This window comes from Magallana gigas, chromosome 2 (genome assembly GCF_963853765.1).
Source record: "Magallana gigas chromosome 2, xbMagGiga1.1, whole genome shotgun sequence".
Classification (NCBI taxonomy): Eukaryota; Metazoa; Mollusca; class Bivalvia; order Ostreida; family Ostreidae; genus Magallana; species Magallana gigas.
In genome coordinates, this window is record NC_088854.1 from 23712190 (window position 1) to 23728942 (window position 16753).

Here is a 16753-nt window from a genome sequence, read left to right on the forward strand (position 1 = left end):
TTGCACACGTCGATATTGTGTATTACAGAGTCAAGAGCTGTCTTCATTGTTATCTAGTTTATTGTTAATTTCAAAACCTAAAACGGTAGAGACGCACTTTATCGTTCGTTCGAGTCCTGTCTGTCCATAAATAAAATATTACATTCAAATTATCAATTCAATATCTATCTCGTGAGGGCTCGATAAATTTTCATCGTAATGATAACAGTACAATGATCAACATTAATATCATCACATTTAAGCGTTTATTTATGGCTATAAAATCCCCCCACCCCACAGATCCTAGCAACTCTGGCTCTCCTGGTAAGATATACTAGTATGCAATTTGGCCATCAAAAAGCGATGGCTGAACATAACATATTCTGAATAAGATTCTATATTGGTTGACATTCTTCTGTAACTACATTATCTCGCTATTCCTCGAAAAGCCTATTTTCTCTGAAAAACAACTGATTTGGAAGCAGTTATAAAATTCCCTAACTATAAATGTGTTTATACGTGTGTTCAAATTATCAATTCAATATTTATCTCGTGGGGGCTCGATTAAATTTCATCGTAATGATAACAGTACAGTGACCAACATTAATATCATCACATTTAAGCGTTTATTTATGGCTATAATCCCCCCCCCCCCCCGATCCTAGCAACTCTGGCTCTCCTGGTAAGATATACTAGTATGCAATTTGGCCATCAAAAAGCGATGGCTGAACATAACAGATCCTGAATAAGATTCTATATTGGTTGACATTCTTCTGTAACTACATATCTCGGTATTCCTCGAAAAGCGCATCTTCTCATTCCATTTTTATTGATATTCTAGTATACGTTTAAATAACGATTAAAAACATTGGCTCGATAGTTCGCATTTATTATTTAAGGGGTGTGCCTTTTTTTAAAACGAACATCACAGCTTTAAGCAGCATTTGGTCGAGAAGCTTTCGGATCGGGAAGAAACCGGGTTAAATATCCTCTTTTAAAAAAAGGTATGCATGTCGACCTTATGAGAGAAAAAAAAAACTCAGTCGAGTGTGACAGACTGATTTAACCAGATTGTCCATATAGATGAGCAAGAACAGAATTTCAAAGAGCAAGCAGAAACCTCTAAAATACCCAAGATACTGTTTGAGGTTGACACAACGACTACAAAAACATCTGGTGTTCTTTGGAGAGGGGAACATAAACAATAAAATGCTTTCTTTGGTGATTCATGCGGGATATGAAGGTAGCGACGTTGCAGAAAAAAAAATAACGCGGGTAATGTATTTTTTCTGCAATGATCGCTACTATCACAATGAATGAATCACTAAAAATAGCACTTTATTGTTATATTTACATCTTTCATTAAACAAACGAAAGAATTGATCGTAAAAATTAAGAAAAATTCACTAAATTACTGTTAATGTGTACCAGTACATTCATTAGCTAAAGGAAACAGCCAAAACGTCTCCTGTGGGAATCTGAGTCTGACATCATCATGATTATTTCGTGCAATCCGTGATTTTTCATAGGTCGCTGTAGGTTTTGACCAATCGATAAACGGGATGTGCAGAGTTTCAATTTAAGGATTGAATGCTTATTTTTGGATGTCGTCGGTCCTATGACACACCAAGCGGTGCAGACAAAAAAGTGGGGTGGCTAAGTCCCCCCCCCCCCCCCCCCCCCCCCCCCCCCGCGGTTCCAACGCCCATGTGTTTGTAATTTTATGGATAACATTTAGCAGAACAATCGTAAATACTAATTTTACCGTACATCAACTCAGGTATCTATTTATTTTTATTCAAATAAATAGACAATTTATAAATTCACAATACCTTAAGTATAATCATCACTTTAAATTTTAGGAGCGAAAATTGTCCACTTCTATCGACTTGAATTATTGATTTTCTCCTCAATTTCTTGAACCAAACACAGATAGTTTGTACCTTGTAGCAAGGTATGACTAGCTTGTAACGAGAATTACATTTCTTAACTGTTAAATGTCATTCCGTCTTCATGCTAGTCGTTTTCATGTAGGGGATCCAAAAGACGATTTTCGCGTAGATCAATGTTTATTGTTTAATTTACTTTGTCGAACTTTCACGTTTTAGTCACGTTTATAGATCGTTAAAGACAAACATCTCAAGTTATATTATTAATAATATTTTTAAATTGTCAACGATTACAGACTCGACCGAAAACTCTTGGCTAGCGAAGATGCGGTTACGGTCGATTAACTAAGAATACACACGAGGTAACTCTCTATCAATACAATATAATGTATATATTAGGTTAGATTATGATCGGATGAAAAATCGTACATTTTTCATGTAAATACAGGTAAACTCTTCTTGTTTCCTTTGATGGAATCTTTTAATATTTGGTGAAAAGCCATTTGGACAGGAAAACACAGTTTTATTATGCACTTTGGTGAACTTGAAGGAAAATACATTCATCAACAAAGAAAACTTTGAACCATCATGGTATAAAAATACATATGAAGATAAAAATACATTTATATATCCACCAGTAAACTTTTTAATACTCTTTCTGGTAGCAGAAAAACATACACTTGTGCCTGAGCAATCAATATCAATATTTTACATGTATGCTTTAGTGATAAATCAAAAACAAATCAAACAAACACAGTAAAAAAACCAAGAACTATGTTGCAAACTGAGAATATAGTCTAAAGGGCTACATGTATTGGTCTCTTTGTTTTTAGTTTTTACCTTGATAGTAAATAAATCATGGGCCGTTAACCATTTTTAAAAAAACTCTGTGAGATTTAACTTACAATCTACCCGTAAACATTGATAGTTTTTATTTTCGCACAAGATTCTTAATCCTTAAAAAATCAAAATACCCGAATTTATAAAATTGAAATCGTAAATTTTCTTAGTGAAATTCGAAATAGAACCATCTTAACAAGAGCTTTGGTTTTGGGTAGTAGTGTCAAATTGCTGGCCATTCAGCCATGGCTCTTTGAAATCAACAAGATTTGTCTGGCTTATGAGTGAAAACTACGCAGTCGGTGTACACATATTTCGCTCGAAACCATCGTCATTTTAACTTGTTTTGACTCAAGAAATAGATATGACATCCAACTGAAAGTCCAAGACCTTGTTAAAAATAGTTTTATCTAGTTCTCTACCGTTGAAACCAGGTGTGGGGAGGGGGTTGTAAAGGTTTAATTTGTTTGGCATTTATTATTTTACAATTGGATAATTAGAACATAAATAACAAATTGGCCACAAGCACTATACACAATAGTTGATTTCTTGACATACATGTATTATCTAAAAACTACATTCTAGACAAATGAGTGCAAACTTTATTTTGACAATGATATGATTATTTGAAATATGTTCAAATGCACAATATAAATCTCGTATCTCAGCTTTAAATGTGAACTCTAGAGTAAGAAAAAACATGTAAACATTGTTTTAGGGACTATGTTAAAACATCTCTGTGGAGTACCGGTATGTCAGCGGCAAGCGAGGTCTGTGGTCTCTAGGTTAAGAGGTATGTTGAGAGTTATTGCTGTAGCCCCACCATTTTGGCGGACATTTCCCACAACGATTTGGCTGCTTCGTCATCCCGTGCTGCCTTAGATTCCTGAACCACGGCACAATCACTGGAATAAATTGTCTCTTACAAAGTCTGAAACATTGCTATATATTTATCGGGATTTAACACTAACATCGAAGGACTGTGTGTACCAATATATACATTTTAAGGTGGCTCTTTACATCCACAGTTTATTCCAATTTTCAATAGAAGACCACAAAACATATACTTATCAAATATTAAAATGACGATAGGGATACTATAGGTATTTTTAAAGAATTTGTTAATGTTTTTTCGTGTTTTTGTAAAATATTTTTTAAAAAGACAGCTATCAACAAATTGAGAGAAATTATTTTGTCATATGATGGATATTTCCTTGGACACATAAAAAAATATAACACTTCTTAACATTCAAAAATGTTATTATTGCAATTTTTTTTAGTATTTCCCCAAAACATATTTTTCATATTTTCTTACTCTGTTGACAAATCATCTGAAAAAGTTGCTTGATGTTATAAGAAAATGTATTTTAATAAATGTGAAATAAAAAATTGAATGAAAACAATTGCAAATAAACACAAAAAATATTTTAAATTTTATTTGGTATGAAAGTTCCTCATGTAAGGGTTATCGTTCCTAAGTCCCAAGGCCCAAACACCTTGGGGAATTTTCATTTCTGAGTTGAAGAAAATTTCCTAAATATAATGTTGGAATGATAAATACATGCATATTTCATTATAGACTTTGCCCTGTTTAAGTGAATATATTCGCTTTAGTGCAAAACTAAGTCAAATAAATAAAGGGGAACATTGACTAGGCTAATAGGATTTATGTATCCCAACCTGAGAAAAATTCAAAGCAACCCTCTCATCCCCGTTAGGTGTCGATATTAATGTGCATTAAAGTACTATTATAATTGAAATATTTTCACCTGTTTAGAATTTTCTTTCACGGTATTCAACCAAAAAATACGTTTTAGAAATTTTTGGAAAGTTAAAAAAAATTATTGTTCTCAATGGGAATCGAGCTCATGACCTACTGGTTTGTAGTGAACCCACTAACCCACTGCGCTACGGTGTAACATTTCGATGATGCTAAAGAAACTCTTTAAAAATTTATACTTGATTTTATTGTTTATTTCTATAAATAATACCACACAACGTGAAGGTGTCACATACCACATTACTTGTAAGTAATGAATTTTCCAATTATCAAATTAAATCTATACATTTAACAAATTTTTCAAAATAGCGGTTCCCATACAATTCACCTCAGTTTAAATCAGACAGTACCGGAAATGCATGTTTCCAGATTTACTTTTTTGCGTACTGCGTCATCAAAAAGTGGTGTATAGAGCCACCTTAAAAATGTCAAATGCCATGGACAATTTTACTCCTATTACTTAGATCTAAATAAGTAACAGTATTAACGGATATATATACAGAACGTATTGAATATGTATTTGTTGATATGGCACCATGAGTTTATCGAAACGTTGTTTATAATATTGCCCTTGTATTGAATTAACTATAACTACATTTCTACTGCAATACCTGAAATATTTCCCCGTTACGTTTTCCAAACTTTCCTCAACTGCGCAGTGTATGTTCGTTTGTGCCCCTTCCCATGGGGACTTAAAAAACAGAGACAGGGTTGGATATAAAATGGTGAATCCTGGGAAATATCTGCCCAGCTCCGTGGCCACTGAACCAGGGTGGAGCGAATTAACTGTCACGCCCGTCCCTAAAAAATGGGTCATAAAAAGTCGAGAATAGTTTCAGCGGCTATGAAAACGATAGTTTTTGTTTTTAAAAGTTTGAAGATATCCTGTTAAACTAATGAAATATTGTTTTCATATTTAAATTAAATAATAAATAAATAATAAAATAATTATAAAAATATTATATGTTCTTAGGTTTATAATGTTGACATGTACCTTGAAGTCTCCTGCTAAGCTCTCTGGAGAACAGAATATTAGCTAGCTTGCTCTGTGCGTACGCTTCGATTCGACTATAGCTTTTCTCGTCTTTGATTTTGTCATAATTAATTTTGGTGGTAACTGAAAAGAAAGAACGAATCTTTATATCTTCAACAGAATGTACTCTAAAGTATGCTTTTATTCCCAAACTAATGTAAATAGGTTAATACTGATTATTTTTTATTTCAGAATACACCATACCTCCAAATGCATGCACTAGTTTTCATATGAACTGCGATGGACACAAATGTCACAATTTATGCCTGATGTTTAAGTCAATGTATATATACATCTAATAAAATGTCTACAGTCACTTACAGGTATGAGCTAGTGAAGAAACATTAATGATTCTGGCGGGAGCGGATCGTTTTATTTTTTCCAGGAGTAGGTTGGTCAGAAGGAAATGACCGAGGTGGTTGGTTCCGAACTGCATCTCGAACCCGTCAGAGGTCTTCATGTAAGGGCACATCATCACTCCTTGTATAACAGAAATACCACAAAATATGAGGTGTAAAGGAAATCATGGTCTTTCATGAACCGGCGTAACTCTCGGGGGTGAAGTCATCAATTAATGAAAAGGATTGCGAGTTTTATTTTCTGTTTAATGACTTGTAGAAAACACGAGGAGGATGACATTGTAAAGGAGTTCTCAACAAACTATTTTTACATTCTATATACTTTTCCACACAATTATAATCTTATTTAATATCATTTTTACATGTTTTGTATAAGTATCTATCATAAATGGTCAAATTTCAGTGGGAAAACTTATCTTATTTTACAGTAGGTCCCTACCAAATTTTTAAACGTAAATTGACACGATGATAATGAAGTAACTTACCAGCATTATTCAGCAATATATTTATTCTGGGTTCAGTTTTGTTGATATCTTGAGCGAACTTTCGGACCGATTCTAGTGAGGCCAGGTCCAAACTCTTCAAAACCACTTGTTTACTTCCGGTCCTTTTTATGACGTCAGCTAGCGCATTTTCTCCGCGACTTTTGTCTCGACATGCTAGAATCACCCGAGCTCCTGAAAAAAAATGACTTTGTTTAATAATTTGAATGTCATATGGTGATATTAAGGTTTGATCACAGACTAACAGTATCCTTTCCGTCTATAAGTAATGGTTATAAAGATTATATTCTTTAGAATTTGGATACAAGGCATTTGTATTCTGAAGTTCTAATATTAGTATTCCAGGAGGATTATGTGGATAAACAACACGTACATTACTTGAGTGTCAATCAGGACGACGACCTTTTTTCTGCTAACATCTGTAGTTAATAATCAATATTTTAAGAAGCCCTGTATACTGTACGTGTACCAAATGTACCTCTGTTCGCTAGGTCCACAGCGGTCTCTTTGCCGATACCCGTGTTTGCCCCCGTGATAATCACCGTCTTGCCGTCCAGGCGAGCCTTGCTGAGACATCTGCCGCCCGCCTTCCAGCGCCGAAACACTGCCACTGTTATCGCTGAAATAGTAACCACGGGATTGCGGTAGGGACATCAAAGATAACAATTTCATTCACCACGGCTTGTTATACTGGTTCTCTATATAATTGTTCAGCTACTGACCAGTATTTAATATCGGCTATGTTCACAAAATTAGAATAGAAAGTAACTTGACCAAATGAAAAATATTGTAACGGGATGGGTGAAATAATGACGGACCAGAGCGGGATTTGAACCCTATTTGAATACCAGCGCCAGATAGCTCAGTTGGTAGGCCACCTGAACAGAGTTCATATCCTGGTCTTGTCCGTCATTACTTCTCTCATCAAGTTACAATATATGTAAATTTGATGATGAATACATTTTAAATAAATTACGTGCTTTAATTCAATCATCCACATTGACATTACGACAAAGTCAGATTTGGTCAGCAATTATTGAAACGGTAAACATTGATCGAACTGCTCTACCCAAGTCAAGGGTTTCTGACCCGCTCCGCTCTATGTAAATGTTTATGTAGAGCGGTGCGGATCAGAAACTCTAGACATGGGAAGATAATCAAATTGACTTTTTCCCATGTTTTATAGACTTATGGTACGGGTGGTTTATCATAGAAACACATAATTGTTCGTTTTAGGATAACATGTTACAGGTTTAAAAAACTTGATCAATTAATGACTTAGTTAATTTTACATTATCATATATGAGATACATTCTCTTTTGAGAAGTGGACTGCAGGCACAGCCTACATCCACATGGATTTAGGCTATGCCTGTCCACTTCTCAAACGAGAATATATGATATATAGTGATTTTAATTCAAATTAAAAAGACCTATATATAGTCATACATAGGGGGTCAAAAACAGGGACAATGGTTGCAGAGGGTGCCAAATATCCATGTTGTACCTGGCGAAATTTACTTCTCGCAGTTAAAATTGCATTAGTGGATAATCGCAGAAATATTACCTGCTACACCAAGACTCGCAATAATGGTTTGGTTCTCAGTTATTAACTTCCCTAATTCATCCATGACGAACTGTTTCGTAAGTTTATCTCAGTTGTTGTTTTTAATACGGAAACCCATAACAGATATAATTATCGTCTACATGTATATAGAAATACTCCAGATACAGTTTGATTGCTCGTCGATCCTTTCTTAAATTTATTTCCTCCTTACGGTTTCATAATACATAAATAGTTTACAGTGTTATAATTACACTATTACCATTAGGAGTAATATTAGAAATATTTGTATTAGGCCTATATAAAATCATTTTTCCAATATTCTGATTTAAATGATCGAGTCATTGAAAGGATATCTTCTTATCTTCGCTAGACAAGGGTCTAGGCTTGTAGAGGAGCAGAATGTATCATATAATCCCTTGGCTAGCGAAGATGTTTTATAATCGACTAATTTAATTAAGCTTTTGATTTTATTTGATTATTTGAATTCGGATTATCCAAAGCAATACCTTTAAGCTGAGCACGTTTTTTTTTTTAATTTTACTGATTTTATTTTGATTCAAAACTAACGCACGCGATAGAGGAAATTAAAATATTTATCATATTCTATGATAAAGATTTCTCTACTGTTAGGAATATACCGCAAACTAATTTCTGTACAGGATGACAATTTAATTTTACTTCAGTCAATGCATTTAATAACTTTTCCCACAAAAATATAAGCATAATCTTTTCCGTCATGAAAGAAGAAAATAAACATTAAAATTTCACAATAAATTTCGACGTCATAAAAATACAGCTCATATTAAAACCTTAAACTCATTAATTTTGAGTCCAACTTGTCAATAATGTCTATTCATGTCTAGGACGTTCTTGTTATATCATTTTAAAAATATTAAAGACACAGCTAGTTGCGCTTCCTGGTAATCAATTTATAACATCCAATACAATCAAGTACCTCTACATTCGCTTAATTAAGAGAAATGAACAGACCAAGTAAATAAAAAGGCGGTGCTTCTTTTCTACATTTAAATGTACATTATATAAATAGTGCCTGTATAATAATTCGTTTTATTATTCTTTCATGTTAAATACTGAAATCTGATTGGTTTAGACGCAGTTGGTAACCCGTTCTATTACCCTCTGCGTTAGCAACACACTTGGCAACGGGTAACATAACGAATTGTTATATGCGCGTAACCTGTATGCGCGTACGGTTATGAAGGTAGCGACATTGCAGAAAAAATACATAACCCGCGTTAGCGGGTTATGTAAATTTTTCTGCATTGATCGCTACCCTCATAACCCGAATGAATCATCAAAGAAAGCATTTTATTGTTTATATTAACATCTTTCTTTTAGCTAATTGATAAATTGATTATGAAAAGTAAGTAAAATTCACTGATATACTGTCAATGTACGTAAGTACATTAGCTAAAAGAAATAGCCAAATCGTCTCCTGTGAGACTTTGAGTCTGACATCGTCATGATTATTTCGTGCAGTCCGTGATTTTTTCTAGGTCGCTGTAGGTTTGGACCAATCGATAAACAGGGCGTGTCTATATCTGTCCTGTCAGTTTCTTATCAGTTTCAGCAGCTGTAGATTTCGACCAATCGATAAACGGGGCGTGTAGATTTCAGTCTGGCTGTTTCTATAGAGCTATGAATTCAATATAGGTTTCCGTAAGAAATAGAGGGAATACTTTGTAGATGTAAATATATTCATATAAATTGTAATATACATGTGTTGCAAAGTCATAATTGATGAATAATTTTGTTACATCAGATGATATAGAGTTTCACAATAAAGTGAAATAGACAAATCAAAACATTTTTAATAACTTTAATATTAAGGTAAGGTTTGCGGCTTGCATTTTTTAGAGGTTGTACCAAAGTTACATACCATTTTGTTCACTATACTAAAGTCTTTTTTCTCATGAAATTCAAATGAATTTTGCCCGTCCCGTTTTATAAGTACAAAAGGTCAAAGTTCATGATTTCCAATTTTCATTTTGATGAAATGTAAACAATTTCGTGAAAATATGTGCATTTTATATATGACTATTATGGGGGTTATTTGTGCTTAAAATGTTTGAAAATAATATCACTATTAAAATCATGATTCACTTTTATTAATTTCTGATGAACTATCTAAAAATAGAATAAAATGCAACAAAAGTCTTAATTTTGGACTACTATTATGTAAACGAAAACATCTTATTTGAAACCTTTCCAAGTCCACCGATTTCAGGAAAAAGGTATCTTGGAATATGTGTAATCTGATGTTTCTAAAACACTATTCAAAACCATATGATGCGGATTTCGTTTTCGTGGAAATTGATAAAATGCTTGTGTCCTCTTATTTTTTTCATTGAATCTAAAAAACCCCGCGAAATAAAAAAAACCTGAAATCAATTATGACGTCATATAAATTTTGACGTCATAACTGAAATAAAGGGTAGTTGGTGTTACGTCACAATGAAAATGTGTGAGTTATCTCCCTGTAACCGCAAACCTTACCTTAAGGTATCTCACTCCTCATGTTTTGATTTCATTGCGCAGATGATCATTATATTTAAAATGAATATGATTTTATTTATTTAATCATCACAGATAGATTATTATTTCATAATTACACAACATTCATAAAGAAAATCCATTTGAATTCAAGAAACAAACAAGTTTTTTGGGGAACTATTTTTTCCTGCGAAAGGTTTTTTAGACGAAAATGACAGAAACAAGCAATTTTATGAATTTTCAATATACTTTTCTTTTTATTATACTTTATTCGTTATTCACATTTTTAACATTTGATAGGTTTGTAACATATTTTATAGGTTCTGTGTGACATGTTCAAAATCAAATCTTGAGAATGTGATAGCCGTTTAGCATAAAATCATGCATATATATAGAACATGTCTGAATTTTTTTAAGCCAAATTTTGCGAGAATTTTACCTTTGAAGCCCTATATCTAAAATTTTAACATCACTGACCCCCATGTTATATTATGTCAAAATGATACTGAATACATATTTAGGCAAACTGGATTAATCTTATAAAATTCTTGATATTCAAGAAGTTTTCATTTCAAATCAAATTGTAACTATTATAGAAATTGTCTATTTTAAGTGCAAAAAGGTCACACAAAAATTTATGCAGCTTTGTACAAAATTTTTTCGTAATCCATCTATTCAGTGTGACCATTGTGCATAATTAAAAACAATATTTGAAGAAATAAGTTTGCTTAATCAAAAATACTGACAAAAAATCCTAATCAGGATGAAATTGCATTTTAGGTGCAAAAAGGTCAAATTAAATTGGCCATAACTCAGAGGGATGGATACTGATCCCCCATTATCTTTGTATTTTTTAAGTTTGTTTTGTCTACAGACTTCAATGATATACTTCTCAAGAAAATCTTGATACAACAACATTGATGAGTGGGATACCTTAAATGATTTTATTATATCTGACAAGCATGATTACCCGGTAATGAATAATATGGATAACAGACAAAATGAACATAAACCTTACGAAAAATGTTTCTCATTACTATGACCCGTCAACAGTACTTGTTCATGTACATACATGTAATAAAACAATTAAAGAGCAAAACATGTATTAGCTTTTCTAAAATAAACATAATTCAAAGCATATCAGACATACAAAAGTAAAAAAATATAAAATTATGTACATTGTATACATGGACAGACAAAGATTCTCAATAACCTTTAAATACCAGCATTAAAATAAATCTCTCTTCATTTACAAGTTTCAAAATACTCTCTCTCTCTCTCTCTCTCCTCTCTCTCTCTCTCTCTCTCTCTCTCTCTCTCTCTCTCTCTCTCTCTCTCTCTCTCTCTCTCAAATAGAAGTTGAGAACACCTGTGTCTTTGATTGTTTTACACTTATCACATCTCATTTCTTCTTCTCCTTTATCTCTCGATTCATTCTTTCTCTCTGAATTAGAAGTTGAGCATGCCTCTATCTTTGATTGCCTTATACTGATCTGGAATCTCCATCAAAGCCTGCAAGGCAAATGCTGCCTGTGGGTTTCTAGCAGTTGTCATTATCTTATGGAAATCAACAAACTGAAAATTGTCAAAATTTCTTCTAGGTAGACGGTCATCAAAATCTTCCATGATATCCCATGGTCCATCACCTACCCCAACCATCACGATTGATATAGGCCAATTGGAGGCTTCAACAATGGCATTCACAGTTTCTCTCTCATTGGTTACTTGTCCATCAGCGACGATAACAAGGATGTGATACTGAAAGTACCCGAAAATAGTGGATATTATAATGTTGGCTACATTTAAAACCATCCAAGACATGATTTTAAATACAAAACATATTTCCATTTTCAAAGTCACAAAGAAGCAGACTTTCCTCAGTCTCTACATATTGCAAATTTTTATTTTCTATGAGATATAGCTTCCCCTTACCGTACGCTCACGTTTCACAATATCAATGGCTTTATTGATTAGAGGTGCAAAATTGGTTCCTCCACTCAGACGAATGTTAGGGGTGATTTGATTGTACATCTCAAGGACATCATGGAAGCCATAACAATAACCCTGTGTACACAGAAAAAAAACCTTTGGATTTTCTGCATGCATCAATACATGTACTAAGTACAGGTATACCGGTAGATGTTTTGCAAGACCTGACTTAGATTATCATAATTTCAGATATTAAAGGAAAGAAAAATGGTACTAAATATTTCATAGAATGGCACATATAAAATAAAAATCAACCAATAAATATTTTATCATAAAAGAAATAAACCAACCTCAGCTCTGAAAGGAAACACAGCTCTATCTCTTGTTGAGGCATCTCCAAATCCAAATGCAGGAATTTTGCCGTCATCATCAAAGGATTCTAAGGTCTCTCCTAGGATGCAGATCACCTGTTGGTAGTGACAAAACCTTTATAATACTATTCCATTTATTGGTGATAATAAGTAATGCATTATTTAGAGGTACACTCAACTTTTACAGGTATTAAAATTCAATTAAGAGGCCCATGGGCCACATCGCTCACCTGAGCAACAAAAGCCATAATAAAATAATCTTTTCGAGAAGAAGATATTTCTCTCATGATTTGAGCAAAGTGAAATCTTTACAACCTAAGGATGCTTCCACACAAGTTACAGCTTTTCTGGCCATTTGGTTTTTGAGAAAAATTTTAAAGTTTTTTTCTTTATTATCCTATGTAAGAATTCGACCCACATTGTGGGCCCACTCTACCCCAAGGATCATGGTTTAAACAAACTGGAATCTACACAATCTGAGGATGCTTCCACACAAGTTACAGCTTTTCTGGCCAATTAAATTTTGAGAAGAAGATTTTTTAAAGATACCAACAAATTTTTAAAAATTCTTTTTAATCATCCCTCTTTGAAAAAAAGTGTGACCCTTTATTTTGAAAAACTTAAATTCCCTTAACCTAAGGATGTTTTGTGCAAAGTTTGGTTTAAATCAGCAGAGTGGCTCTTGAGAAGTTGAAAATCTAAAAAGTTTACAGGCAGATGGACAGACAAATGGACGGACAGACAGGCTGATGGACAGACAGATGGATAGACGCTGGACAAAAAGTGATCAGAAAAGCTCACTTGAGCTTTCAGTCAGTTGAGCTAAAAACTGTATATAATTCTTTGTGTATGCATGGTAGGGACAAAAAATCACTCACTAGAAGAATAGTTATGCAGTAAGTGCTCCATCTACCAAAGCACAAATTGATACTATTTTTGTGAATAGGTTATCCAGTTAATGTCTAAGCCTCTTTACTCTGAACTTCAGCTATTTAAATCACTGGTAATTTTACAATTCATTAATCATTATCATGCAGCACATCAGATACTTTTGACCAAACTTCTATTTAGACTAAATACACTCAAAACACCAATAATATCATAATGTACAAGTACAGCTTTACAAATGCAGCAGTTAGCTAAGAAAAATTAATTAATACATGTACAAGCCAGGGCTGCGTTTTACAAAAGAACTTAAGACCTACTACCAAATTAATGAATGGTAATTAATCACAAACTTATCAATGATTCATTCTTATGGCTGGAAAATATAATTATGGGAATTAAAATATTTGTTAACAAATGGTTTTATGTCAATTTTGTTCTTTTAAGATCATTCTACGAGACTGTAAATCTTTACGACATTGTCGTAAGTTCTTTTGTAAAATGCAGCCCTGGTTATATGTGTGCAAATCTTGGCACTACAGAGGTGCAACTAAAGACATTTCTTAAAATTGTAGGGAATCATCTATGTGTTTCATATATGCTTTTTTTTTTAAATACAGGCATATCTAAATTTAAGCATGTTTTGTAACTGTAACTGAAAAAGGGAGGTAAATAAAGAAACTATTGGCAAATCCATCAGTACCTGTTGGTAAGGGTTTAGAAACCTCTGGCCTATAGAGTGAAGGGACTGTCCCCCAAAACTTCTCTGACCCTGCACTGCATTACTGGCAGTATAATCTATCCCTGTTAACAACAGAAAGAGTGCCCGGTCCTGACATATACACATGGTACTTATATTCTAATTACTAAATCTATTATAATTACAAGAAATGCATTTGAAATACATGTACAAACATTTTTTGGCAAATATGTAATAGCTTGGGCAGTTGATTTCAATGTTTCATAAGCTTTGGGGGGAAGTAAATATCTTCATGTAGCTGTATTTGAAATTTTAAAAAATCATGTTCTACAGCAAAAAAATCTGTATAACTATGATAGCTCTCAGGGAAAAGACTGGACCATTGGGCTACAGTAACTGCTCCAATATTCCCACTGTAAGGTTGCCATTTTATGTTCAAATATTAAGGCACCTATGATTCAACAGTGTAAATCATTGTTTGTTTTAAATTCTTGGTAACCAAACACTACAAATTAATGCAGCCCTGCTCTTGCAGTTTAATTTCATTAATGTACTTTACAATATCTATATTTGGTAAATCTGAAATTTGTATTTATTAATCGGTTTCTTTTGCCTTTGCTGTTCAAAAATCTCTTTTTTATATCTAGCCTTTTCTACACAATAACTGATATACTTTATATGAGTTGCCTACCCTTTGATAAGGATTAATTTCCCTGGGATCTATACAGTGCAGACTTTTCCCTCCAAATGTTCTAATCCCTTGGCACATATTACTTTGTGTAAAATCCACACCTACAACATGCTCATTATTAATTCTCTTTTTCAATTCTATGATATTCATTTCATAAAAAGTACTACATGTACTGAAGATGATTTTCAAGTACTGGTACATGTACATGTATCTCAAATGCATTTGAACATATTGTAAATCAAAATTATATTAATGGTAAATGAATTTCAAATGCATGTGGTAAACTTATTGTAAACCAAAAATAAACACTTGTACTTATGAATTTACATGTTATAGAAACATCAGTTTTCAATATGATTAAATATTCATATACAAAAACTCACCAAATATTAGGCCACATCCCTCTACTCCTGCTTTTCTGATAGCAGTGGTAACATCTTCAAGGGAAGTAAATCTATCAACAAAACTAGAATAACTGCTGCCTCCAAAAAAGCTGAAGAGGCTATTGGAGTTGCTTTTCTTTGCCTTCATCTGACTGAGATCTGGGTAGAGCTTGTTCTGTGAGGACCCCGATGAGGAGGCTGATGAGGAGGCACTCGATGAGGAGGAACCTCCACAGCAACACCAGATAAAGAAAACTATCACACAAAATATGATCACGCTGATGACTTCCATTCTTCTAAAAGTAAGAGGAACAAATACAAAATATTTGTCTATGTTCATGCATTCATTTTAACATCATGCACTTGGTTTATAATCGATTTTTAATGGAGAGATTTATGCTTCAAATTTTGGATGGACTATTTATAAAATATTTAATAGATCTACTAAACTACATTGTAGCTGCCATCCTGGAGTTGAATTCTTTTTTGTTACAGCTATAACCAACTACTTGTAGCAACGTTTAAATAAAGTAATTTAACTCAGCTGACTTTTTAACAATCTCCAGTCCTTTGCAATTAATCCTCAATAACTCTTAAATATCCAGGTATTATTTGTTTAAATCACAGATTTGAAAGTTCTAAAAAGTTTTTCCAAAAATATCTTAGCTGGAGAAAATTGCGACATAAATTTCTCAAATGTATGAACATCATAATTAAAATAACTCCAATTAATAAGATATGAAGAACAGATATTATATTTTCTAAAATAACAACAATACTATAAGGCTGAGGATCAATCGCAACTTCTCGGGCCTTTCGTGTTTTTCCAAGCTTGCCGGAAAGGCCCGAGAAGTTGCGATTGGGCTGAGGATATGACGCCCCTGTGGTCTGATGCAGAGCACACAATAACTCATTTAAAATAATCAGCATGCGTTTTGACTTCTACTTAGCTTATATCATTTGAATAATTCAACAATACTCTATTGAGATAACCTATTCATTATTTTATATTTATTATCCCCTAACGTTATTTATTACTAGATTTGAACAGTTTGAGTATCTCTCTTAAATTTTTCTACAATCACTGTTTACCTGGAAGCAAATGAGATTCTATAGCTGAGTCTTCTATAGCTGAGTCTTCCTGACCAGTTCGGAAACAAGTCTGAAATTGATAAGAGTTGACAAATTCCCTGACGATAAATAGAGATGTTATTGCAGCATGAACTTATCAACGACACGTCAGCTCATGCAACAAAACTGAAAGTAAACAAATCAACGTGAATCAGAAACGGAAAAGAGAGCTCCAAAACCCTCTTAATAAAACGTTTTGA

The 16753-nt window shown here is 33.3% G+C and overlaps 2 protein-coding genes across 5 annotated transcripts; both read right to left on the reverse strand.

Moving 5' to 3' along the window:
- Positions 1 to 2370: 2370 nt before the first annotated feature.
- LOC105323007 (retinol dehydrogenase 12) lies at positions 2371 to 8063 on the reverse strand. The gene is made up of 7 exons (XM_011421945.4): positions 7950 to 8063; positions 6862 to 7002; positions 6366 to 6557; positions 5843 to 6001; positions 5483 to 5605; positions 5100 to 5289; positions 2371 to 3613 (listed from the first exon to the last, which is right to left on the reverse strand). The coding sequence occupies exons 1-7, from the start codon at positions 8011 to 8013 to the stop codon at positions 3514 to 3516; spliced, it is 969 nt and encodes a 322-aa protein (XP_011420247.3). The 5' UTR covers positions 8014 to 8063; the 3' UTR covers positions 2371 to 3513.
- Positions 8064 to 11750: 3687 nt separating this feature from the next.
- Positions 11751 to 16703, reverse strand: LOC105323008 (uncharacterized). Of its 4 annotated transcripts, none has more exons than XM_011421948.4 (6): positions 16515 to 16703; positions 15423 to 15715; positions 14352 to 14452; positions 12743 to 12859; positions 12396 to 12527; positions 11751 to 12221 (listed from the first exon to the last, which is right to left on the reverse strand). In XM_011421948.4, the coding sequence occupies exons 2-6, from the start codon at positions 15712 to 15714 to the stop codon at positions 11913 to 11915; spliced, it is 951 nt and encodes a 316-aa protein (XP_011420250.3). In that variant the 5' UTR covers position 15715; positions 16515 to 16703; the 3' UTR covers positions 11751 to 11912. The 4 variants fall into 4 exon arrangements, with proteins under 4 accessions (XP_011420250.3, XP_011420249.3, XP_065931794.1 ...); XM_011421947.4 differs by lacking the exon at positions 14352 to 14452 and adding an exon at positions 15040 to 15140 and having other exon boundaries at positions 15423 to 15718; positions 16515 to 16702; XM_066075722.1 differs by having other exon boundaries at positions 15423 to 15677; positions 16515 to 16701.
- Positions 16704 to 16753: the final 50 nt, after the last annotated feature.